The sequence below is a fragment of the Glandiceps talaboti genome, chromosome 4, assembly GCF_964340395.1.
Source record: "Glandiceps talaboti chromosome 4, keGlaTala1.1, whole genome shotgun sequence".
Taxonomy (NCBI): domain Eukaryota; kingdom Metazoa; phylum Hemichordata; class Enteropneusta; family Spengelidae; genus Glandiceps; species Glandiceps talaboti.
Genome location: NC_135552.1, coordinates 9,818,926 through 9,845,561, shown reverse-complemented (window position 1 = coordinate 9,845,561; position 26,636 = coordinate 9,818,926). Strand labels below are relative to the sequence as shown.

Sequence of the window (26,636 nt, the reverse complement as noted above, 5' to 3'; positions counted from 1 at the left end):
TACTTATGTATGTATGTATGGATGGATAGATACGTAGTTTTGTTTACAGTTGTTTACATCCATTTGCAGAACCTTGGTATAAAACCTTTTTGAATAAACAAATTTTGTTACAAATAATATCATATTTACTAACTCAGAACACAGTTCATGCCATTTTTATTACTGAACTGTTATTTTTGCAAATAAAGCTGATATTCAGTAAAAACAAATTTAGTCAAGTTATTTGTTCAAGATACTCAAGACTTGCATTAGTTCCTGAGGCTTGTGTGAGTGTGATGAGTACTTCTCCAGGTCATGCATAGATCCCCTCCATCCACAGTCCTGGCCGTCAGCCACGTATCACCTTGTGTATGTTTACTTCATATATTGTTTGCATGCTTGTAATCAAGAGTCAAGGCAATGTCATGAAATGCCGCATAACCTATTGCATTGTGGGTAAACTGAGAAAATCGTATGATCTCCTGTTCAAGGTTGGAGGGTATCAGTGCAAAGCTGTACTAGTATTTGAAGGACTGGAAAATTAATGTTTACTGATTTACAAGGACCATGAAATCATCAATAAATTATTATGCAAGTTAAACATGTATTTATGTATGTATGTAGGCATGTTTATGTGTGTATGTATACGCATATTATGGATGTGTGTATGTATGTATATATGTACATCCATCCACATGTATTATGTATGTGCGTGCATGTATGGATACGTGTGTGTGTATATTACTTGGTTTGCAAATTAATCACATTCATTTGTAAACTTCATGTAACTATATGAATAATAGTACAGATATCCCTGCAGTTGTACTTGGGACTTGTATGTATAGAACATGGGATGCAGGTAAGGTTTGACCATGGTGGTAATATTTCCTTCTGCTTTACATTTCCATTCATTAGAACATATTTTTAATGCAAAACTAATTTTGTCCATCAGGTAGGTCGAAATAATAATACAGAAGTAGTTTACAAAGTTTCTCTACAAACATGTATACCAATTAAAATAGCAAAACGAATAAAATACCTTTCACAAAAACACTTTATTGTATCATAAAGAACGATATATATACATTTCTGTTGAATCACAGACTGAAGGAAAAAATACTTATCTTTAATTCTATGTATAACTTGACTTGGACAGTAATTCATTTTTTTTAAATGTCTGTACCTCTCTCAGAAATATTTGTATTTAAGCCTCACTCATAAAACATTGGAACTTTGTCTTCCTGATTGCAGTTGAAGGGTAAATGGAAAATTCTTTTTCTGAAACATTCACATAGAAACTTGGCAAGATCAAAATCATTTGCATTATGACTGGCAGTCAGCACGCCTCTTTCAGATATCTTGTGCGTATGAAAAAAAATTATGAATGTTAAAACTGCTAAGATTTTGAATCAAAAATCATTCCCATTTAAAAATAATGTGTAATATTACTAACTGGGGTACACATATCTATTTAAATGAACATGATGTGTTATCTGAATTGAAATGTAAAATAATTCCATTATTTTTTGGAAGACACTGCAATAATGTGGCATAGTGTACATAACATACTAATCTCTCAAATTTTTTTTAAAAGCATCAAAATTATTTCAAAAATGAAACATTTCTGTATGTTGTGATATAACCTAACAACTTAGAGGAAAATTAACATGTATGTATGCATAATTATCACTATCTTCATTTTAAAAAAAATAGCCTTTACAATTCCAATTCTACAATATTTGTTTACCGTTTGATTTGTCTACATGTAATATATTATGGCAATGCAGGATTTAAAATTAGATCTTTGATGTTACAGACTATCTGTCCTTCTGACTCTGTGCCCAGAGGATTAAGAGATCCTGCTCTTGTAAGAGACAAATCATTTATATTGAAAGTAACTTGAAAACAGATGGGAATCTATTCCACGGAAAAGGTCTTCTCAGAATTACATTATTGGTGAAACTGCACATGTATGGAATTTTGTTGTGTGTATGTAAGATATTACCAATGCCATGTCAGGACACCCTCATCAGCCTTACCCCTCTCTGACAAAGATGGCCAATGAGGGTACAACAACACCATGTATGTTACAGTCTCAGAATAATGCAGTGCTATATAAACTTTAAACACAGATAAAGCCATTATACATGTTCCATAACTCAGTAACTATTAGTAGCTTAAAACAGTTGGTTTTTTTGGTGGTGCAAGGTGAGCAAATAGGCCAGTTGTCCAGTCAAAAATCTTACATACCTTGACCTGAGATGAAACTGTCTTAAAAACAGTCAATAAATTAATAAAATATCGCTCTCCTTGCTACCAGAAATACTACCCTTCTTAATCCTAAGATTAGTAAAGTCAACAATAAATAGATACACTTTCTCTTCTCATATTTGAGTTGTTGGATTTCCTAACTTTAAGTGCAATCAGAGCTATTTATTATTCACTATTTTGTTATGTTCTTGCTTTTGTAGTTTGTTACAAGAAAGTCTGAGTTAACATTCATCTGTCTCTACCAACTATATTTGACATTTCGACACAAGTTTGAATTCAACATGGGGGGGGGGGGGGGGGGGGGGGACTACAGAACTAATTTAGATAATCATTCCTGACACAGAAGTTCACTCTTTCATGTTCTATGGTATGGCGACTAACTTACCCTACTATGTTTATGTACGTGAAATTATCATGCTACATAAGGTTCCCAGTCATGCATTCTTTTGTTATTGGAGATAGACCCCATCCAAATGTAATATTTGAGATTATATTTGGTACAAGCAGGAAACTTGGGCAGGAATATTTTAGAAGCTAGTTTGTCAGCATGGTGTTCACTTTAGTACCATCTAAGGTTTTCTTTTCCACACCTTTCATTACAGATATTGTGGCTTTGATGAAGTCTGATACAGATTTCTGATATTTTTGAAAATAATATTTAACACCATTTGTTTTCATAGTTCAAAGCTTGAAGGTATATTCACTATCCCTATAATAATAAATGACTGGATTCGTAAATGGATTTCCTAGGTTGTTTGATTCTATATTGATTTCTACACTTAACATTAGTTGACTATCGTATGACTTGTATGGAATCTACTTTCTATAAACTGACAGGAGAAATATCTTCTCTTTTTTTTTATAGAAATGTCAGTGGGGCTGATAACTCATGAAGGAAGCCAGCCTCATACTATAGTCTGAGCTCATACAACGAATTGTCTGGTATCTGTATATATACAAGTATTGCAGTAGTTCTCAAAAAGACATTACAAAAAATGTTCAATTCATTTTAAATGCATAGGACATGTTCTGACAGGCCAGTTCTGAAATTTTCTTAATAAAAAATAATCCAGTTACATCTCTCATACACTGTTAAATGGGCTACATACTGGTTATTCTTCTTTCATGCACTAACTACTAACTGTTCTCTTCATTTCAAATATCAATTTACATTGCAAAGAAACGATATTACACATAGTTGGCATGTTATGTTGGTTCTCTTTTTTGAAAGGAATTCGCTATCACCAAAACAGGCCACTGGAAACTTAGGATCAAAACTCTTCAGTATGTTTGGGAGGATGTCAAAATTCTTAGATGCACTGACAACCGAAATCCCAAGACAATCAATCTAGAGGCAAAGATAGGATAAGACAGCTGCACTGAACTATTGTTATGTCTTTCAGGAGACCTGCCACTTCTAATTTTTGTACCCTTCAATTTAAGTTTACATGACATGCAATGCTCTTAAAACTTAAAGACTTTTTCAATACTGCCATTGATCAAGGACATGTCCATTATATTTGTATAGTCAGTTTCTTCACACAGTATAGACCGATTGATCAGCTTGTAAAATCCTTTTTTTGCACCGAGTCAGCAAATTATCATAGGAATTAGACAAAAAGATTATAACAAGCAAATCAGAATATGCAGATTTGAGTTGTAGAACTGCAAAATTAAGGAATTGAAAAAAAGGATCATGATCACCGACGGTATAAGTATTGCAAAGATGTCTCTTAAAACTGCCAAAGTGATATCAATGGTTATAGCTGAGGTATTCTTTTTCTATATGTTGTCTCTTCACTTTGACGATTTGTATTAAGGGCCGGTGGGCCTACATTACGGAATAAATCATATCATCATCATCATAGCTGAGGTAATGAGAGGCCAGAAAATACAACAATCAAACCTTTCTGCCCAAAAGAGTTCGTAGTCAAGGAATAAATAGCAAGTCAGATGCTAGTAAACATGATATCCTTCCATCTTGTCTCTCTCCTCCATTTACTGCAACCAGCTCTGTCCCCTTGAGTTATTGAGACAGATATTTGAGATTTTGTTGGTTTGTCAAGTCTGGGAATACTATCACAGTACTGTCCAAATGTACAGTAAAAACACAATACACACACATAACACCTGTCATTTTAGTCTTGTAATGCTCAGCATTTGTCATAGACAGGTTGGCAACTCTGCATTGTCCAGTAGAAAGGCACTCCCTACCAGTTAAATGTACTCTCTAAACCGTTGATGTATTCAATACTTCAATCCATGTGTTCTCTGATATATTGGTCACTGTCAAACTGTAATAAAGAAAATGTTTCATTTTCATTAGTATTTGGAAGTATTTCTTTCAAAGTTTGACAGTATATTAGTCGATAGGGTACACCATATCAGGTGCCCTCACACATCGGTCAAAGAGCAGGAAAGTGAGGGTGGAGCAACGCAATGTATTTTACAGTCTAACGATATAATGTACTTGGTAACATGTTTCCTGAAAACTAGGATCTTTATATTATGTTATTTTTTACCTACTTTCACTTGAATTATACATATTTATTAGTAATAGACACAGTTACACAGAACTGAATAATTTCAAAATACTTTCACTTTCACTTTACAAGGAAAAGTATTTAGAGTTGAGGAAAGCAAATTGCTAACTACATTGGCAAAGAACTGGCTAACTTTACAATACTTACACTTTCCAATGCAAGCTGCCGTCCTATATTCCCTATTGTAACGCCTCCAGAGAAAAATATACATGGTAACCAAGATCGAACATAAAGAAAGTCTGGCTCAGTATACCTGTGGAAACATAACAAAGAGGGAAGATATTAAATTATGGAAATACTACCACTTTATATTTCAGTTATTATAAAAAAAAAGATTTTGGTACCTCAAGGCAATACAAGCTGAGATATCATGTATTTTTACTCAAGTAAAACACAAACAAATGAAAAACTTTCATTATACTATTCTAGTATAGTTTTAATGTTGATACATGCCTTCCATTTGCCTTATGGCATTTTAAGAACAGTTGGCCATTTAGTAGGAATTTCTTCAACGTCTTTTATACATAGGATAAATTACATCATTTATATAAAATGTTTATAAGTTATATCTTAATAGTACCAGGTTTGTGTTCAGTCAACTGCAAGTGATGCTTTAATACTTAGAATACTGCAAGTACTGTTTGAGTATGCAACAAGATTTCTCCCCAAAAATGTATAAACTCAGCTTGTGCCCCTTTAAAGCCCTGATAGCTGTAATATGTTTTAATTTTGGTCAATTTTTCCCCACGTTGAAAAATACACCAAACCTTCACTCAAAAGTTAATTGCTGAATTACCCATCTACACGAAATGGTTTAATTTGCTGATGGTACTAGAGTAAATCCATGTTTTATTTCTTTGTATAAATGGTAGAAAAACAGTCTGCACTTATTTGACAACGAATTGCAACTTTCTGAGATTCTGAATCATGTTTGATCAGTTACTTGACCTAAAATCTGTCGACAGCAAATTCACCAACATGAAAAAGTCAAACACAGTAAAGTAATTTTATGGCAAAATATTTCTAGTTTTTCAGCTACTTCAGGTTTTATGTCCTCAATAATAATATGGCACCATCCATTGTATCCTTATTTGTTTGTTGGCTTTGTTCCAATTGTCACTTGGGCGGCCTTCACTAGACAGGACCCCAGATGTTGTTACTAGTGCAGGTAGTTTTAGCTTCATCACACTCAATACAAATTAAGGTCTTTGACCAGACTTCATTAGGAAGTGTATATTCAAATTGCTGTATGTGATCTATAATTAGATCACTGGTTTTAACAACACTTTCACGACATCAATAATTAAACTTTTCCTGAAGAAAGAAATCAGCTATTGCAATATTCTTCTATCATGTTTGCATATAAAATGCTTCACTTGTTTGAGGCTAAAAATGTTCTACAGTTGGAAGCTATAGAAAATAAAACCTATTCTGAATGACTTGTGTAGATAAATTTCTATTTGTTTGGTTTACATCGTCTGTATAAAATGAACCAAATTGAATTTTCCATCTGTTCTAGAATGTAATGAATATGAGTAAGTCTCAGCAGAGTGACAGTACGCCATTCATTATCACAATATCATTGGCGGTGTGTTCTCTAAGCTAGTTTGATATGCCACCGATGCACAACAATTTGTAATCTGAAATTGTCAGCCTTTTGTCTGCTTATGTACAGAGAATGCATTGTATAAGCAGAAGGAATGGAATGCCTGGATCTTTCTGGCTAAACAATTTGGAATTCTCCTATCCCTTACAATCTATTAATTAACTAACAAGAAAACCTAGTCATTTGGACCCACAACCAAAAATGTTCTTTTACTTTATCGGGGACACTGATTATGGAATCAGTAACCATTTCTTAAAATAACCCTGCAATGACTAAAGTCCGAGATAACATACCTCGGTGTTCAACTCCAACTCACCTGTAAACACCATTATATACTAAGAGCTGTGTCACAAATGTTGCTAGAACTGCAATGCCAATCCCAAGACCAAATCCACTTCTTGACCTATCAAATAGCCACCACAGACCAATTGACATGGCAGCCAAGGTCAATGAAAACTGTAAATTATTTGCAAAATCAATTTTCTGAGCAAACAATCGTTAAGGAAAAGGCAATACTAAATCTAATGTCTGTTGTATAAGCATATGCTGAATCAGGATAAACATTTGGAGGAGGAAAACCTATTGTATAAGCTGGTCTTGAACTAACAAATGATCTGCTATTTCCTAACTGCTAAATCAATTCAAAATTGGGCTTCTAACTTCTAGCTCTTCTCATACATTCTTACATAATGGATAGACTATTCTATTCTGGTTGACAGAATTTATACTCTTATAAAGAAACAGATCTGTTCATATATATATATCTTGTTTATAATAAACCATATATGACAAATGGACTCTATAATCTGTACTACAAATAAGAACAATACAAATTGTACATCTGTTATTTGCAGCTGTTAGTATTCCCTTCAACGGGTATCACTTACATACCCAGACTGTTGCACTTCTAGGCAGGGGGCTTGATATACTGTACCCTGGATAGGGCTATAAAAAGGATACAGCACTAGCATGGTTGATGCCTACAAAGACAGCTACACATCGCATTACACTGGACCACTCATGATTCACTTTACGAGGTTCTCCCCATTTGTCATCAAGACAGGGATATAGCAAACCAATAAGAGCTGTGAGGAAGCAAAAAAAAAAAGGTTACATTTCTGTCTACTTTCTTTACATAACACTTCCAAATGAACACAAAAATGTTTAACATGGTACCTTTTAAATTTTTAGAGGCAAACGACAAGATGCTTCATGAATTGATTTGCATGAATATTCAGTCCACAGGGAACAAATACACAAAATACAGACATTTTAATAAATCTAGATTTTTGCCAAACATCTCTGATTCTCAATATCTATTTCTCCAGATTTATGTTTTGCCCTGTTGTTAAAATTTGCCCCCTTTTCATGTACATGTTACATGGACATGTATACTAGCAATTACATAGATCTGATGTTTCGCTTTCATTGAAGACATTCAGAATTTATATTCTTCAAAGTGTTTAACCTTGAGAAAATGTCTGCATAACACTATAAATAAGACTATAAAGCCATTGCACAAAAGTCAACTATTGTATCTGTTCTTTAAATAACCTACATATGTGTGTACTAAATTTAGTTACATTATATCTCACCTGCTGCAGTACCACAGCATGGGGGCACCCACCATGCAGAAGAGAAGACACTGGCTAACACTTCTGGAGGAAACAAAGTCACGTTTCTCTGAACCTGTAGTAAATTTAGCACCAATGCGAAGACCACACCGACTATAAAGAGGACGATACCTCTTCCCACAACTCGGGTGGTGGATCGTGGTAGATTCATTGTCGTAATAATGCTCTGTTGCGTCATTGAATATAAATACAAGTGTTCAAAATAATATAAAAGTGGCAGTCGTATCAACAAAGTCCTTGTATTTGATTATCCCTCGGCTGGAGATACTTTTACTTTTGTTGATGATGTCTGGAATGCTGCATCTTCAGTCTGTGTATTATGTTAGGGTAACTTTCCTGAAAGAAGTAAGAATATGAACGGAAGTCAGTTTGCGGGCTACTTCAAGAATTTCTTGATATGCAATAGGTCTAAAGAATGCCGGACTATCGCCTGATGTTTCAACTTTAACCTGATTTGATGAATCCTAAATCTCATATGACCTCTGCCACGCTATGCCTGCGTAACGCATTCGCATCACCAACATTGCAGTATCTACAATCTGCTTGGGTAACATTGAAGAGCACCAGAGAGATAGTCCGAACTTATTAACATTTGATGTTGTGTAATGACACATCTGTTTGCAAACATGTTTCTGATTGTCATACATCTGTTGGATTACTGCGCAAGGAAGATCAAAATGACAGTTGTAATAATACCATTTGTCTAGTTCAAAGGTTTTGTTTACATAGATGATATGGCATATTGACAATTGTTGTGATCAGAGTCCAATTGTTTATCTTTCCGTTTGCCTTCACTTTAGCTTTATTTCAAACAGTAAACACTTCATCAAAACAGAAAATATGTACTTTCATGAAATATTCATCATCATTATCATAGTGGCACTGAAATCTTTCTGTCCTGATGGGCAAACAATTGTCATTTTTCCAACTTCATAAAAAACCGTCACACAGTCACTTGCCCAGCACTTGGTTTTTAATAGGACCAGCTGATCACTTCAAAGACAAGTTATTGACTGACATTCACAATGCTTGTAGGGCTCAAATAACATGCAAGTACATGTATAGCAAAAGCATATAATGGAACAATTTTCATTTGAAGTGACCAATACAGTGGTACTGATGGAGTGAGCACTTGGCAGGGGACTATAGTACATATTGTGTTTTGCTGATATCACTGATTTCATTCAAGTTGACCTTCCCTTCATTTCATCACATATAAAATCAACACATCGCTATTAGTATCCGGCTCTACAAACCCACAATGTTGAACAGTGTACCCTCTAATAATAGCCAAATTTTGTTGCGAGTCAAAATGGCATTTCTTGTGAGTCCCACATAGCAAGAGATAGGAGGAACACCAAATTTTGAGTTCGTCACTAGAAATTATGTGCGTCTGTAGCATGTCAAATTGGCGTAGAGGGTACATTAATGTTGAATACTTTCATGAATACATATGAAAGGGACAGGTATAGGCTTTGATCAAATCACAATCTGAAATTAATGATCCATAAAAAATAGACACCGTGTCAATGTCAACTTCAAGGGTAACTTAACAGTCCTATCTATCTCAGTATTAATGTTACAATACAGTATACTTGACTATTCCTAATATGTTTCTACATCTATATGAAAGACAGTTGTATAGTTCAGGTGAATACATGATTTGCTACAATCAAGAAAGTATAAAATGTATCACACCATATATTCCTTATTGTAGAAGTGAAAAATTACAAAGAATCAACAGTTTTCATATAATATGGTAAGTCCTACTGTCCATCCCATAAAATGTAATGTAAAAATCCTACAACTGGGGCTATCACCATTTATACTATGGATAGCATGGTATGTTGGTGGCGGGTCTATGGTTTCAAATACCAAATGTCAAAAGTCATGGACAGAACTGAACTTCTGGAACTGCTGTGAGGATAATTCATGGAAAAAAATGTACTACAGTAGCATGGAGGTAGAAGGACAGTGTGTTTAACTTAAGGTAGCAGGTGAAGACAGTTTGACTGTACAACTGTACATTCCCCATTAGTCATTACACTTTCTTTGTTGTACAAACATTACACATATCTTTAAAAACCCATTATGGTTGAACAAGTGCCAGTGGAATATGACAATATATAGTTCAAGCCACTCGTGCCCGAAGAAAGTACAGCATTTGACGATATTGGGAGTTTCATATACAGGAGAACTCACAGGTTGTACGCCACTCCATAACCATCAAAGTGCAGATGATATTCTAATCAATACTGACGACATTACGAAAATCGTAATACTAATACAAGAGCAAGTGGAACTGGAAGCAGAAGAGGTATTCCCCCGATTCATGGATTCGGTGATTGTGGGGTTACATTTCGGATAAAAAACACCTAATGCGTACAACAATTACTGATTGATAAATACGACCGTTTGTCAATGTTTAACGGAAAATGTCGATAAAAACCTGCGTTTAGGTTCGATGTATTTATGTGGGTCTCCATCCAAATGTATGAATCACACGTACGTAATAAATGCATTCACGTCATTTCGCCCTACTTTCTGTCTCTTACCTTGGTTTATGAATTTTCTGCAAGCCGATCACCAAATTCTGTTCTGTACACAGTCAGTGGATCAAAAGAAGTGATATATAAGTCCAAACTGCTCAAAAATTGACGAAATTGAATGAATAGCGCGTCTCAGCTGTTTTGTTTTCCTCGGATGTTTGGATTGTAGTACCAGATCGCAGGAAGTACTTCATGGCGCATGCGTGTGGGTGAGGTGATGACAGTCAACCAATCAGCATTTAGGATCCATGCTATCGAACGACATCGCATGATGTGAAAGTCGATCACATGTTTCGGCTTTTCATTCTTTGCATTTATGTTTATTTTTTCGCGTGAGCGGTGAAGGCCAGTCACTATCGCACGATTATACGAAAACCAATACAATAGCGCATTTGACTTGGACAAGGCTAGGTCACCTGATTATATATCAGGCATATGGAATCGTGGATACCATTTGCCAGTTCACCTGGCTGGATTCACACTGCAATATATGACGACTTGATGTATTTGCCGATTTCTGCTTAATTGTTTTCCATTAAATACATAACTTTCTGGTGTATATGGTATATAGCTTTGATAGCAAGTGATAATAATGAGCGATCTCGCACACTCTAGAGTATAAAATACCTTGAATTGGTCAATGTTTTGTATATGAGCTTATCACATATTTCTGAGTCACCTAGTATTTCAACGTGTTTTTGTCAGATTTTTGTTGCAAAATTAATTGCTCATTATGCCAATTGTTTTTAATCAAGTATTTTATTATCTAAATTCGCATTCTTGCCGTCAGAGTAAAAACCCGTGACGACTCGGAGATACCGCAATGCTAAAAAAAATTCCGAATATATCGACGCGGTCAAAGCGTGATTAATTACATATTGAAATTTGACGTTATTTTCTTCAGGTCATTGCACTAATAAATGTCACGCGACTGACAAAGCATTCACTGAACCCCGACCACGCATCGTCCATTTAATCTAGCTCCTGTGTTCGAAGACTTTTAAATATAGGGAACATTCGGTAATTACAAGGGGGGAGGGGGGGGGGTCAAGCGATCTGGTGTTTACTAAAAAAAGTGACCCTCTCAATTGTCTTTCTAAAATGAAAACCCTCTCCCATTGAAATGTTTAAAACAGACTAGCTTAAAATGCTGTCAGATGTGAAAAGGAAAGTAAGTCTTAGAATCAATGGCAAATACCCAGCCCGAATACTGATGCCACCACCACAGTAATTTTAAATTCATTGGTTATATCCATTCTATCACCACTTTGAATTTGTGAGAGCAACACATCACACCACAACATACCACACCACACCACACCACACCACACCACACCACACCACACCACACCACAACACAACACAACACACCACAACACAACACAACACAACACAACACTGATTTACTGTACGATTGTCAACAGCGATTTGACTAAAAAGACTTCTGATATTATAGTACACTGGTAGCAGTGGGATCTTGTAGTTGTTGAATGTGACATTGGTGGCAGCGAGGGGATGCTAAAAATAAAAAAAATATGCACAGTTACAACGAGTCAAAGTAAATATGACCTCCCCTAATTCCATTTTTTTAAAATATGGCCCTCCCCTAGAATCGATTTGTAAATGGGACACCCCCTCCCATTGTCTAGCCTTTCCTGTAATTACTGAAGGCTCCCTTATGACATTTGATTATTTGATTTGCATGAGGAATGGCTAGGAGTCGGCCTCCCCTAGTGTAATGCGTGAAATATATAAAAGTCCACATCACAGGGCCAGATGGCGTTCGACACCATCGCATCCCCACCGTCAGCTTTTACTACGACGTTTATTTGTTTGGACAATAACGCCAATTTTATGTTTTTTTGTTGTTTTTTGTTGTTTTTTTAAATTTCATTGAATAGAATGAAAATAGAATTATGTATCAATATGACCAATATGGTCTAGAACTAGACCGAACAAAAACGGTTTACAGTAATACTGTGAAAAATAAAAGTGACATTAAGGGTTGCGGTCAGAATTTACTGCAGGGGGCATGGGGAAAATATTTTGGCCAAAACCATTTTCGGACTCGGAGCATCCTCTCCCTTCATGACCCCCCCCCCCTTCATGTTAACGTAACAGTGACAATCGATTTACAAAGTGGTACATGGTGTGGGCGGGCCGGGGGTATGCAGTGGGCTTCGCAAGGAGAATTTCATATTGGGCTATACATACACAGCACTGATCACTTGGAGACACTTCCTCATGTGTTGTGGTGCGTGGCTGTGGGAACTATCACCGGCCTCACAATCAAAGTTATTTTGAGATTTGAACACAAAGAGTATTTCTTTTGCAATAGGAATTATTATTATCTAATTTGCTTTATCACCATTGAAAGTACCACATTTACAGGTGTCAATGATTGCAGAGTAAGGATTTCTCGACATTTTTTCACACGTACAATTACGTCATCGAATCGTTTATAAGTTATATCTTACTATATATTATACCAGATTTATGTTCAGTTTAACTATTACAAAAGATAATAAGTAGAATACTGAATGTGAGTAACCTTTAAATTGAAATCATGCCAAAAACTTTCTATCCCTTTTCAACAACTCCTTGTTTTGTTCCCTGAGATGTTGTAGCGGTATAAAGAAATACTCAGGAAGAACAAGCCAAGGCAACCGCTGTGGTTTGCCTTAGTACAGTTTTCACACCGGTAACCAGCCACCTTGATTATACCACATGCCATGGTATCACGGAGTTCCTAGAGTGTCTCCTGGCAGTAATCTCGTTTACCTACTAGACTCTCTACGTTCAGCACCAAACCACCAATGAAGTCGGATGGGTATTAAACCGGTAACCGAAACTAACCCACTCTCCATATGCAGCGCCTCCTGTCGCCAGTTTCCGTCATTTCTTCCCTCTACGCAATAGATGGAAGAAATGACCGCATGGAGGCGCTGCATATGAAGAGTGAGACTAACCAGGAAACGGATACCAAAATCAGAGAATTATAATACTTTTATTTACTATAATCAAATGTGCAAAATACAGAAACATCAAATTTTGTAATGTATATCCAGTGTAAAAATCAAGTGAAAATGGCAATGGAAATGAATGGCAGTAGGTACTGCTAGACATATATTCACCCTTTTGATAAAACTACGAACTTTGCTAAAAATCTTAGTTAAATCAAGTTTCTAAAGTTCACGATTGTGGAAAACGAACATGAAACCTATAACGATGCTCTCTAATACAACATATAAAGATGGCCTTTATAAAATAAGCCTTTTTCATCAAATTTGCTAATTACAAAGAAAAAAAAAACACTCACACGCGCACAAATTATGGACGGTAACATTTTTTCAAAGCTGCATATTATTACTTGAGCTTCACTTTGACATTTGTAGACCTAGAACTGAGAGACTAGACTAAGATACGTCGTGTCGTTCAACCCTATACAGACAGCGCTGCTGACTGATAGCAGTGACACAACAAGTCGCATCTTACAGACTACAAACCGTGCACACGCTTTAAATTTTAATCTAATAAGAGTAAAAAAGGACACGCAGATAAATACAAACCAAAACAGATAACTATATGACGTGCGAATACAAAAGAGCAAATACTAAAGGGCGCACCGACGAGTCGATGACATTGACATGGCGGTGGGACCGATCACCAAATGCGCATGCCCACTGGCCGAAATGAAACTTCAATGAACCAGTTGTGTTTGATCTCAGACCACTTTATGATATAAGGTTTGATGATACATTTTCGTCTTTGATTTCCCTGTGACAATATCTTCTCAAACTGTTTTAACTACATCCATTGTCATTCCCTGTGCTCTGAGGAATACACCAGCTCTGATATGGCTCAGAATATGGCCAATACTTTCAAAGATGGGGTCGAGTGCAGCCCTTATGATGACGGTGTAGGGAATTGCCACGTTACGAACGACGACGAAGACGATTTTCCAGATTGGTTGTAATAGCCACACGGTGAGGAAGTTGAACGTACCGAATAAAATTCCCCAGAGAAGGGCAAGCAGCCATCCTAGAACTACCACCCAAACACGATACACGAAGTCCTGAAAATAAAGGATACAGTCACGTATGACATTTTGATCTGTAACTATGCTCCAGCTAATGAAGAGTTCTCCATATAAAATTGACGTATATCAATATGATGACGTCATTGGTGACGTTATAAAATGAAAATTGGAAATTATACCTCAAGTCGAGTTTATAAGTTAAGTGAAAATACTTCTTGATTAAGCTATTCTAGTACATTTTTCGTAAGTTCTTTCTATTTTTGGAACTTATTGTCAGGGGATAGCGCGAACGCAGTCCCCCACTACCATAAATTATGCACCCGAGTCACCCACATTTGGGGTGATCGCAAGGGTCAACCTGTCCGGAGTGCAATGGACAAGCCTCGCCCTGGGCCAGCCACCTACATGATCATGGCTAGTCCTGTGCCAGGTAAGTATACTATTGCTGTGGTGATTTCAGCTCTTATTGTAAACGAACAAATAGTAGTGGGGAGTGAGAGCATGATTGAAATTCCATGGTAGTTGTGTATCTGTTATTGTAAATTGCGTGGAAGAAACAATTTCGTCTTATAATTTATTGTTACGAGCTCTGATAAGAATATAAGTTTATGCACTAAAAATGAAAAGAGGAGAAAACTAATAAAACGTTGTAACAACGTCGAATAAATTTCCTGAATCAGAAATGTATGCATTTGCATATCAAAGGACTCTAAATACGTGTATATTGTGCTTCTTCTACAAGCCACATTAACACCAAAGTTTATTGTCTATATTTAAACACTAAACATTTCTCCAAAAACTTGCTAAAACGAAGGTCAAGCGACAATTTCGATAAGTATGCTTCAAAAAGTAGAATACTGGGATCGAGTACTTTTTATATGTGCAGCAAAAGTTTTAGTTCATAAAGTTGAGCTATTTTTAAACGACCTTATTAGATTTTCTTAGACTATCATTTTCGAACGAGAGTGACGTGTCTACTCTATGTGATCATGATTCTTCTCTATGTGGTGTTTTTATTTTACATACCTGGGTAACACTGTATAAAAGTCTATTCGCTCTCAATATTGGTCCCCAGTTTCTGCTTGTCTTCGGTGCTTGGAAAACCTCTGGAAAATCCAACTATGAAATATAAAAAAAATATCAGACATTGTCATGCAATTAATAACGTGCCCCACTCAATCAACAATCAAATGTACATTTGTTACGCTGAGATGAAATGGTTGGTTCGTCATCAGTATATATGAAAACTGCGTCGGTGCGCCCTCATGCATCGACACACTGTGGAAAGATAAGACCGTTGAGGGCGGAAGAACATGACGTACGTTAGGTCTATGGTCTATGTGAAATGCAACGTGACTGGCCCCCAGCACCCTAGACTCAGGGATAGCGTGGCACGAATGTCTTCATCTCACAGACTATTAGCACCGCGAGTCCTAGCAATGTCAATGAAAAACGATTAGCACATACCTCAACATGGTGGTCAAAATTGTAGATATTTTCGTTCATTTTCTTTGGTCCGAGTAATAGCTCCTTCACTCCTCCTGCTATTTTTTCTGCGGCGTCAGCGGTAACCTCTGCTCCTGCTATTTCGATGACCGAGTTGGATGATTCTCCACTTCCCACACTACAACCGTAAAGACAAATCAAAATCTTAAAGTTGCACAAGCTGCAACTGGAACGTTTTTTTTTTTTTTTTTTTTTTTTTTAAATAAAATAAATAGGTTTTGTTGATATATAATTGACTTACTTGTAATATTGTATATCATGAATGAATCACCTATACATTTTGTATATGGGCAAACATCATTTTTGTGTGTAGCTGTGTGCACATAGCATTTTTATTTATTAGACTTTATTTAAACTCGATAGACTGTTGAGCCAAAGGCTCTTCTCACACAGTGTCGAGATAAAAATATACAAATATCTACATTAAAAATCAGAACAAGTAAAAATACAAACCAATGAAACGAAAACACGGGGATGTAAAATGGCAAAAGCCAGAAGGACATGAAGGCTACTACAAAACTAACTGGTTCCTAAAAGATAAAATTGACATTTACAATTTGACATCAACACTTAAATTATTCCATATTTTAACACCATTATATCTAAAACTCTTCTGTGTTCTGTATTATGGGATGTATAGTTCATCCCTGGATGCAACACTGAATATATACTAGTATCCAATCAAATTGATTTTTACGTACGCTCCCAAAATCCTGCCCCCAACGGCCTCCCCCGATGAATCACGATTTGAACTTATTACAAGTATCATGGCATTTATAGATATATTTTTTGCTCTCAGCAAATTCTAGATTAATTTGCTGACTTGATACCTAATTCACATTTTGAACTAAATTAGACACGGTGTTAACGTTTTAATTTGAATTATTGTTTTCTCTGTATGTATTCATACATCAACGTTATTGTTTGTTTTCATCTTGTTACCCCTAGTAGCAGCACAGTAGCACAATAGTTGCGTAATCATATAAATCAAACTATTTTCTTTAGACTAATCGACAACATCGCCCGTGTACAATTACGTCATTGGTAAATATTGCCACTAAATTATGTACAATGCCCGGTATCGCTAATCTGTGGTACATTTTGTATTGTACTAGGGCAGCAACCGACGATTGACAAGGATCACGGACTAGATTGGTGTCAATTGAACAATTTCCATGGTTATCACAACAATTGTATGCTGGTGGAGTTTTTTTTGTAAATGTTATTATATTATGCTTCTTGAGAAATAAAATTCGAATGTATGTCAGTCAAAGAAGTGTCTCGATATGCTACTGTATTGCTCATCTGTAGCAGCGCCACCAACGACACTATCGTAAAAAAAACTATGTTGTTAAAACAGTCCATTGAACTACTACAACCCAAATCTTGTATAGACAAGGTTATATTTTTAATTCTCAGAGATTATAGACAAAGGAAAAGGACGTTTTTTGGTATACATTGTCTTCTAACATTGTTAGCGGCATAGTTGATAACAATAAGTGTTGCCTTGTCATTCTAAATTACGTCATCAAATCAGTAATACCAGGCTTTAGTTCTACCAAATATAATGCCATGGTGAGTATACAAAAGGTATTCTTTTTTATATGCAGCAAAATTTATTCGCCCCCCCCCCCTCAAGTCATAAACTCAGTTTATCCCCATGATACGTCTATCTCGATAATCTCCAGTACAAGAACGACACGACCTGATACGTGAATAACTATGCACCAGCGATCGCGAGGAAACAAAGTGGGACCCACGAATTCATAATTTTTCACTCACAGATATGAATGAGGCTAGAGATGGTGTATTTCGTGACAACTTCAAAACGAGAAAGAATGTATTTTCAGTTGTTCCTCGAAATATATAGCCAAGAAATCACACGCATATGCCTATCATGCTGAAAATCACCACCTTGTGTGTTCATCTCCTTGCAATGCTCCATTGTGACAGAAAACCATCGATTTTTAAATTCCCAAAACGTCTGAAATCCCAACCTTCCTGAAATGTGTTAAGGTCCATCTATCCATCCAATGAACGTAAAACCACCATCTTTACGACAACGCTACGTCATCCTAGTACCGACTCACCTGTTACCCATTTTCAAGTTTCTGTACGGCGTCTCACTGTGTCAACGTTGCGGTGGTGTAATGGTTGCTGTCGGAGATCGTCGTTCTATCCTTAACCTTATATATACTATAAACTGATGCGACTTCCACCCTGCTTTGGTGTTGCAGCTTGACTACTAAACGGTGTAAACAATGTTTATTTAATCCCCTGTATAACTGATATGATATCAGTGTTTGAGTTTACCATCTGTTTGTTTGATCAACTATTGCCTGTTGCCCAGTGGATATCTTAGCTATATCCAATGATTACGTAGCTGACAAGCACAGTGACGTCCGGACTATGAAGTTCAACACAAAACAGGCCTAGTATAGATGTCGTAACTAGTCAAGTTTATATGCGAACGCGAATATCCTTTAGCATGTATTTAGTGGCATATCTTTGCTGGTTAGTAATCTATGTAATTCTGTTTATGTTTTGAATTAACATAAGGATATTGACCACCACTTGATAGCAACCAATCACAGAGTAATCACTGGATTATCAAAACTAGGGAAAATAATTCTGAAAATGACTAAATTTAAGGTTTTCAAGCTTAAGACACTAACACGTGTACGTGGCATAACCTGTGTTTGTATTTGTTTGGATGAACACCCCAGCCCCACCCAACGAACGGAAGACCGCCAATTAACAATCGCACGATAAGTGACGATAATCCATAACAAATTAACAAACAAACAAACAAACAAACAAACAAACAAACAAACAAACAAACAAACAAACTGGTTTAATACATGTATCCGAAGAAAGTTCCAGTTCAGGAAAGCAAGTCAAGGAAAATACTTCAGGGTTTGCTGTGAAGATGTATACACAATGGAGATTTTTTTTTTTTACATATTAGGTATATCCATGGAAGTATACTGGGTTATAGTGGTCTAATTCCTTAAATATCTACAGTAACATGATACATACAGGCCTATACGCTTACATTTTAGCGGCATAGAGTCGATTCTCGGTGTACTATGCATTTTCACTACAAATTATATGTTTTATAAAAGGTTATAGACCACGTTCAATGTCCCTTGTTAATATTGGTTTGCAGTTAAGAAAGTAATGATTATACACATCCATAACTATACATTTTCTGAAAGCTCTTGATCAATGAAATTAGAAAAAAATGGTTTTATTTACTTTCGGTCACGTGACATCAACATACGTGATAATTTGCATTTTGGGTTCAACAAAAATTAGCTCCTTCAAATCTTGACCAACAATATAAAACGACGCACAGTGTTTATCACCACGTCAGTGGCTACAAAACCGTGTCTCAGATTTTTCCTATCTGTTTTTGTTACGAAGATATATAAATAATAATAAATAGTGTCCAAATAAACCATGTATGTCTCATCTAAATCCGTCTTACTTTCGAACAAAAGAGGCAATCAGAAATCTGAGACAGGGTGTTGTAGCCTCCGCTGACGTGGTGAATAAGATCCTACTGTGTTTGTTATTGTCGGGTACTCTGAGGTTGCTAATTTCCACAAAGTAACGCAATTCTTTACAAAATGTAAACTTGAGAAAATGACAAAATCATGTGTTGTGAGTTGAAACAAACAAAAAAACGTTTAACACATTCCTTACAGAAAAGTATTAAGTGTCACATTCCTCTATCACCTTCGAAAATTTGCTTTTTCCATGGTATGACCATTCTATTAGCCAAAAAAATATGAAATCTGTCAGTTCAAATATAGCCTACGCACACTATTCGACATGCGATTTTGGCTATTCGGATTAAAAATTAATTACTTCTTCATTTGCATATGTTTGCGAAAAAAAATGAGGGCAGAGGCGAGCCTTCTTCCTTTTATGGAAAGCAGAGTGTCAAGCTACGTTTTAGCGGTCTCGGGTTTTATGTAAAATTATTATAATTCAATTTATTGCATTAGGTCTCTTGACCAATGAGCACACCGTTAAATAACAATACAAAATGACGTAACAACAGAGCAACTAAACAGCATGTATAAGTACTGAAATAATGCGACACAAAAACCCCCCAACACAGTTGGAGAAGGCACAAATGAAAATCAAATGAATCAACGAAAGAATAAACCAATCAATCAATCAATCGATCAATAAATAATTAATTAATCATTGTCAAATCTAATTTTGAACGCTTTGTAAATAAACATAGCAAGATTTCTTGTTTGTCTCACTTTGCACGAATTAAGTAATTGAACAAATTTAAACATATCCGGAAACCTCCAGAAATATTCAGGTATTAAGTCTTTTCTTAAATTAGCATATCTCGGACAAACTAAAATGAAATGATATTCATCTTCCAAAAGTTCACAATGTCTACAAACTCTATCAACTAAAGGTTTTCTAACAGGTCTATGCCATCTGCCTGATTCAATTTCTAGTCTATGCGACGAAACTCTTAACCTTGTTATTGCCTGTCGAAAACAAGGAATAGTAACAATGTCTAGATATGGCTTGAAATCAAATGTGTCGAAATGTCGATAGAGCCTTGCCCTAGTTGAGTCATTAATTCTGGCAGTCCAGTTTTGTAAAAAGTTATCAGACAGCCTCTGCTTAACTAAAGAAATAAATATATCTTTGTTCCCAACTCCTTGGTGTAGCCATGCATACATAACTCCTAACTCAGATAACAGATTTCTGACAAGAGTGGCCCAACTTGATCGATTAGGGTGGAGAAGCATATCAGATAACAGAAGATTATAAACTCTTTTAATGTACTTATTTGGGTCACTATGTAAAATTTTTAGCCAAAACTTTAAAATCTTATTTAAACGTAAAATACGAAAAGGAACTCTTCCCAGTTCTCCATAAATGAAATAATTTTGAGTACATTGTTTTACGGCCAGAAGTTTCTTACAAAATGAAAGATGAACCCGCTCAATAGCATCGGCTTGTGCAAACCCCCATACTTCAGCACTGTAGTGCAGAATTGGCGACACGAGCGTATCGAATAAGTACAAAACATGTTTTGGAGTGAGGTTCTCAAATTTATAGAGATAAGTATTTAACTTGAAAATCGCTTTTTGGGCTTGTCCAGCCAACACCTGTTGTGCTTCTGTAAACGATCCACCTGGGGTAAACACAATCCCTAAGTATGTAAACTTGTTAACTATATCTAATTGTTGTCCACCGTACATAAAACGCAAATTTTGCCTTGGGGAGCCACCCCTTCTAAAAATGATAACTTTTGATTTCAAAACATTTACCTTTAAACGCCACTTCTGACAGTAATTAAACACAATATCAAAGGCTTTCTGTAAACCTTTCTCAGATTCAGAAAAAATAACGATATCATCTGCATAGAGTAGCATTAACATCTTAAAGGAATCAACATCAATACCTTCACTGCCGTTTAGTACAAACTCATCTTCAATATCGTTTACAAACATAGAAAACAAAAAAGGCGAGAGACATTCCCCTTGCCGAACACCTGTATGTATACTGAACTCCCTACTTAACGTATTATTAAATTTAACTCGTGATTTTGCAGCTTCATACATAGACATGATGATCTTAAGCATCTTACCGCGAACTCCAAGCTTTATTAATTTATACCAAAGATTGTCTCTTACCACATAATCAAACGCCTTTGTAAAATCAATAAAACCACAATAAAGTTTCCTTCCACTATTAAGAATGTGGGTTATTAGACCATGTAGTACGAAATTATTATCAATTGTTCCCATACCATTTCTGAACCCCGCCTGTGCCTCAATATAAACTGAGTAATTTTCGGCCCAACTCGATAGTCTGTTATTTAGAATTCTAGTAAATAATTTGCCAATGGTGCTAAGTAAAGTAATTCCACGATAATTTCCCACATCATGTACACTACCCTTCTTATGTAATGGTATAATATCTCCTAAAGACCATAGTTCAGGAAAGTATCCTTTATCAAAAATAATGTTAAATAAAGTATGTAACACAGAAAATAAAGTCGGAGTGCCATGAACTCAGAATTCATTCAGGATCTTATCTGGTCCTGCACTTTTACCGTTACCAAGCTGATTAATAGCATACATAAGTTCCTCTAACGTAATCATAGTATCAAGTTCACCAAACATAGCCTGTGTTTCATCTCTAACAAAACGGTCAAATCTAAAAGCAATATCATCGTCCATGCTGTAAAAAATATCATCTGGATTGTTTACATCTCTGAAAAAATCTGCAAAATCAGTCATACAAATATTTACATCCTTTTTACACACAGCGCTACGTAACAGCTTCCAATACGCTTTAGCATTTTTCGTACGTAGAGAGAGTAATTTATATGTCTGTTCCTCATTGTACTTAAACCGAGCATTTCGCAGTGTGGTTCTATAATTCGAACGAGAAGTTATCATATTTTGTCTGTTTACAATACTTTTCTCACCTCTAAAAATATTCAAATGTCTATAAAACTCTCTCCTCTTAGCGGCACACTCCTCGTCAAGCCAAGGTAAATTATTATCCCTGTAATCAGTGTAGGTGCTAGACTCACTCCTTGTTCTGATATTATCACGCATCTGGCACGCACAGCTTTCAATATGATTAACCAAAACATTTAACTGTGTATTAATGATTTCATTGTCACCTTGACAACTAGACAAATTGGTAAGTACGTTCTGTAAAACCTGTTCTGATTCGTTCGAATTGATTCTACATTTGTAATCAGCTGCCAACTGCGAACACCATCTGTACACATAATCAACACAATTTACGTCCTCTGTAAAACCAACATGAGGTGTGTTTTGCGCTACAAAAACATCTGACATAACAATAGAGAATGAAATAAGACAGTGATCTGAGATAATGTTAGGGTCACCAACACTAAAAGACTGTATACGGTCGAAAATGTCTTTACTAGCCAAAACATAGTCGACAGTACTCTGTCCATTGTACGTATAACAAGTAAATTTACCCACTCCGTAATCACTACCACAACGACCATTCAACATTCTGAGTGAACTTTGCTTACAAAAATCTAACAATAATGTGCCATTGCTGTTTACATTTTTATCTTGTGATACACGGGGTGTGCAATCGTCAATTACATAGTCATCGGGTAACGGTACGTGTGATTGGCTGTCGTCGCAAACAAAATCCGGCTTTTCACCTGTTCTTGCATTCAAATCTCCGCAAATAATGTATGAGCAATTAGAAAATTTAGCAGAAAGTTCCGCCATAGTCTGAAGGAGTCTATCATAAACAGACATTTGAACATATGGTTCTCTAGTTGAACCAGACGGTAAAATGTAACATAAACATAAGAACAATACTGTATTAGTGACATTGTTATTAGCGGTAACATTATCACCAAGACGAACCCATATAACATCATCAGCATCTGTTTTAACAACATTGATTGTACTAAACAAAGTGGACTTAAAATACATTACCAACCCTCCAGAATCACGTTTGGTTCCAGGTAAAATAAACGTAAGGTTTCCGGTGAGAGAGTAAATGTTCCCTGGGTTCCCCACTTGTGTAAACGAAAATATACCAAATGCCTGGAAAGTGGTGTTTTAACTAATAAAGAAGCTAGATAGCTTCATAAAACATCTTTAGTATCATAATGATGGTATTTTCTTGGAGTAACAATACATAGTCCTGTCGCGATTGTAGAGGTACTATGTTTTGCTTTGAAGTATCGTACTCAATGAGTAGAAAGTGGGTGATCCGACCCAGAGTCGAAGGCTCTATATTATAATAAAGTGCTATATTATAATAAAGTGTGCAAATGGTTGTGAAGCCATGTGCATTTTTTTATTCCTTCCCATATCTGCAAGATTGAGAAGTGCTACATTCATTTGGGTTGCATACAATGATAGCTGAGATGGGTGGTCGTCATTTGCCCCCAAATATGTGAATTTTGTAATTTTTACTAGTTTTTGTGTGGTCCCCATCCTTAAACACACTAAATAACGATATTGTACTTGTCTATCTAAAAGTCTTTAACTTCATTTTGTATAATTAGGCAAAATAAAAAAATCACGTGTTTTGATAAATCGACGGACCCTAAAAATTTTTAGAAGGGTTTTTTTTTTTTTTTTTTTTTTTTTTTTTGACATTCATGTACTTCTGTTTTCTTTCCCAGCAATGTCTGTACATATTTCATCGAACTATCACAGAAGGGGTATTCTTACCGACATTTTGTTTGTTTTTGGGTCAACAATATGTCTCAAAAAAAATATAAAAAAATAAAATAAAATAAAAATAAAATCCCGACATACCTACCCTATTTTCAGAGGCCGTGTTATCGGAAACACGCACTTGTTTCACCTTATATTAGTAGATAATTTTATCATATTAATCCCAACATCATGAACATAGCTACAAACTATATGTACTTGGTCCGAGCGCAATAGGCGCACTGTGTAGTAAACGTACGTGTACGTTTGTGTTTGTGTGTGTATAATCGACCATGGGCATCATGGCACAATAAAGCTAAGATTGTGAATATATAAAATAACAAAATGAAAATAGAATTTAAAAACGAAACAAAAAAACAACAGTCTTTCCCTATTGTAGAGGTAGATTTCTAATGTAATGCATGTGATGTGTGAGTTCGAGAAATATATCGTGTCAAAATGAACGTTGGTGGCTCACTTCTGTAGCGAGTGTCGGATGATACATTGTTGCAATTGGTTGCTAAGGGTAAAAATATACAGTCACAATCGTCCGCTCATCGCTCACTTCACACCTACTAGTGTCAATTTCACGCACATACGTTGTTTACGAGTATTTGTATTACGTACTATTGTTATTCGATTATAAATATCCATAATCTTAGCTTTATTGTTCCATGATGCATGATGCCCATGAATCGACCAGCAAGCTGTGTTTATATATACCATAATATGTTCTGAACGGCCGCGGGGCACGCTGCGTCGCGTGACGCATCTTGAAAATTGATACAATGTATCAACAAAGGGGTTTGTTAACGCTTGCGCCGTTGGAATGAACGATATTTGACTTTTCATCAAGAGAACTTATATTTCGTTCAATAAATTTGCCAATCATTAACAGTGATTTGGGTTTGTCTGTGTGCATGATAGCAATACTAATTAGACAAGAGCGAAATATGTCGATTTTATTGACAATACGTCTACGTTTATGGTGGAGTAAGAATCCGATGACGATGGCACGTTTGAGTTTGCACTTTTGTCATAATTTCTGTCCTCGCGCATTCCATTCGTTACATTCGTTACATTCTACAAGCGTAGCTGTCGATACGTGAATACTATATTGTAGCCCACAAGCTGTTCATTTCACTCTCCGCAACATTTTTTGTCCCGGGATTATGGTCCAGGAAAAAACAACGACTGCAGGTCATATGAATGATGATGATTACAAGCATCGAATGATATTTATCGAAGATGTTTGCCAGGACAGTTTGGAAGAATATCTACGTCGCCATTTTTGTCCTTGTCGTTCTTGTAATAGTTTGTAGCAGCAGTGGTAACTATAATTATTATAATGTCATCACAATTTCACCGTTAATTATTCAATATTAAATTTATAACTTTAATCTAAACATTGGCAATTTTAGAATGCCGTATGCGTTGTAAAATAAGTGATTAGCCTATAGGCATAATTCAAATATTGAATCGATACATCTAAATCGTAAACTATATATATTTAAACGACATAATTACCATTCTTCATTCAACACACGTCGTAGTGTGACATGGGGCCTGTACTACCGTTGATCGCGACTTTGAGTCGGTAAAAAGTATTTCTCTGCTGCTATACTATGATAACGGATTTGAACACTTTTGTTTCGTTCTGTTTGGAGACTGTTAGCGACTTCAGCACAATGCTTGTCGTAGAATTATCATACACATGAAAAGACAGAACACGTGTAGTACAACTACTACCATTCACGTGTATATATATATACATATATATCATATATAACATTAGAGATTCTGTGTAACGACTCCTCAGTATCTTGCTTGATATTGTGTTATTTATACCGCTCTACACATGTATATATGTATTTAACACTGTTTACGCCAACATAATATATATATATATATATATATATATATATATATATATATATATATATATATATATATATATATATATATATATAGTTTTGGTAGTACTGGAACTCTTTCTTGGGTGTAACTCGGAGTTTCACGCATATTGCGATCATCAGACACTCGTAGTGTGTCTGATGATCGCAATATGCGTGAAACTCCGAGTTACACCCAAGAAAGAGTTCCAGTACTACCAAAACTATTACGCTCTGCCACTGCGGTATAGAGCACTGTCTTAGCAGATTGATACTCACCGAGTTATATATATATATATATATATATATATATATATATATATATATATATATATATATATATATATATATATATATATATATATATATATATATATATATATATATATGTTGAGGGTAGA

The 26,636-nt window shown here is 35.7% G+C and overlaps 3 protein-coding genes and 1 non-coding gene across 4 annotated transcripts in view; 1 reads left to right on the top strand and 3 right to left on the bottom strand.

Annotated features, from left to right (window-relative positions):
* Nucleotides 1-2,554: 2,554 nt before the first annotated feature.
* LOC144433569 (insulin-induced gene 2 protein-like) lies at nt 2,555-10,750 on the bottom strand. Its single transcript, XM_078121887.1, has 6 exons — nt 10,589-10,750; nt 7,995-8,369; nt 7,360-7,484; nt 6,716-6,882; nt 4,941-5,046; nt 2,555-4,544 (listed from the first exon to the last, which is right to left on the bottom strand). Exons 2-6 carry the CDS (start codon nt 8,209-8,211, stop codon nt 4,506-4,508), a joined length of 654 nt encoding a protein of 217 aa, XP_077978013.1. The 5' UTR covers nt 8,212-8,369; nt 10,589-10,750; the 3' UTR covers nt 2,555-4,505.
* LOC144433571 (uncharacterized) overlaps nt 10,432-26,636 on the top strand; it is a 313,028-nt gene continuing 296,823 nt past the window's right edge. Inside the window, exon 1 of the mRNA XM_078121888.1 lies at nt 10,432-10,435. The gene's annotated coding sequence lies outside the window, so the exon portion shown is untranslated. The remainder of the gene's footprint in view (nt 10,436-26,636) is intronic.
* On the bottom strand, nt 14,376-21,622 carry LOC144434129 (uncharacterized). Its single transcript, XM_078122585.1, has 5 exons — nt 21,440-21,622; nt 20,454-20,647; nt 16,089-16,245; nt 15,648-15,740; nt 14,376-14,657 (listed from the first exon to the last, which is right to left on the bottom strand). The coding sequence occupies exons 1-5, from the start codon at nt 21,620-21,622 to the stop codon at nt 14,376-14,378; spliced, it is 909 nt and encodes a 302-aa protein (XP_077978711.1).
* Nucleotides 14,896-15,059, bottom strand: LOC144434725 (U1 spliceosomal RNA). The gene has a single exon (XR_013480843.1). It is a non-coding gene; the product is annotated as a U1 spliceosomal RNA (small nuclear RNA).

Coding starts and splice junctions, on each gene's coding strand:
- LOC144433569 (XM_078121887.1), bottom strand. CDS start 8,211: ATGACGCAACAGAGCATTATTACGACAATGAATCTACCACGATCCACC. Junction 6,883..7,359: donor GCATCAACCATGCTAGTGCT/GTATCCTTTTTA, acceptor TTGTTTGCTCAG/AAAATTGATTTTGCAAATAA. Junction 4,545..4,940: donor GGCAGCTTGCATTGGAAAGT/GTAAGTATTGTA, acceptor TCTTTATTACAG/TTTGACAGTGACCAATATAT.
- LOC144434129 (XM_078122585.1), bottom strand. CDS start 21,622: ATGTTTGTAAACGATATTGAAGATGAGTTTGTACTAAACGGCAGTGAA. Junction 15,741..16,088: donor ATTTTGACCACCATGTTGAG/GTATGTGCTAAT, acceptor TATATTTCATAG/TTGGATTTTCCAGAGGTTTT. Junction 14,658..15,647: donor TTTTATACAGTGTTACCCAG/GTATGTAAAATA, acceptor CTTTATTTTCAG/GACTTCGTGTATCGTGTTTG.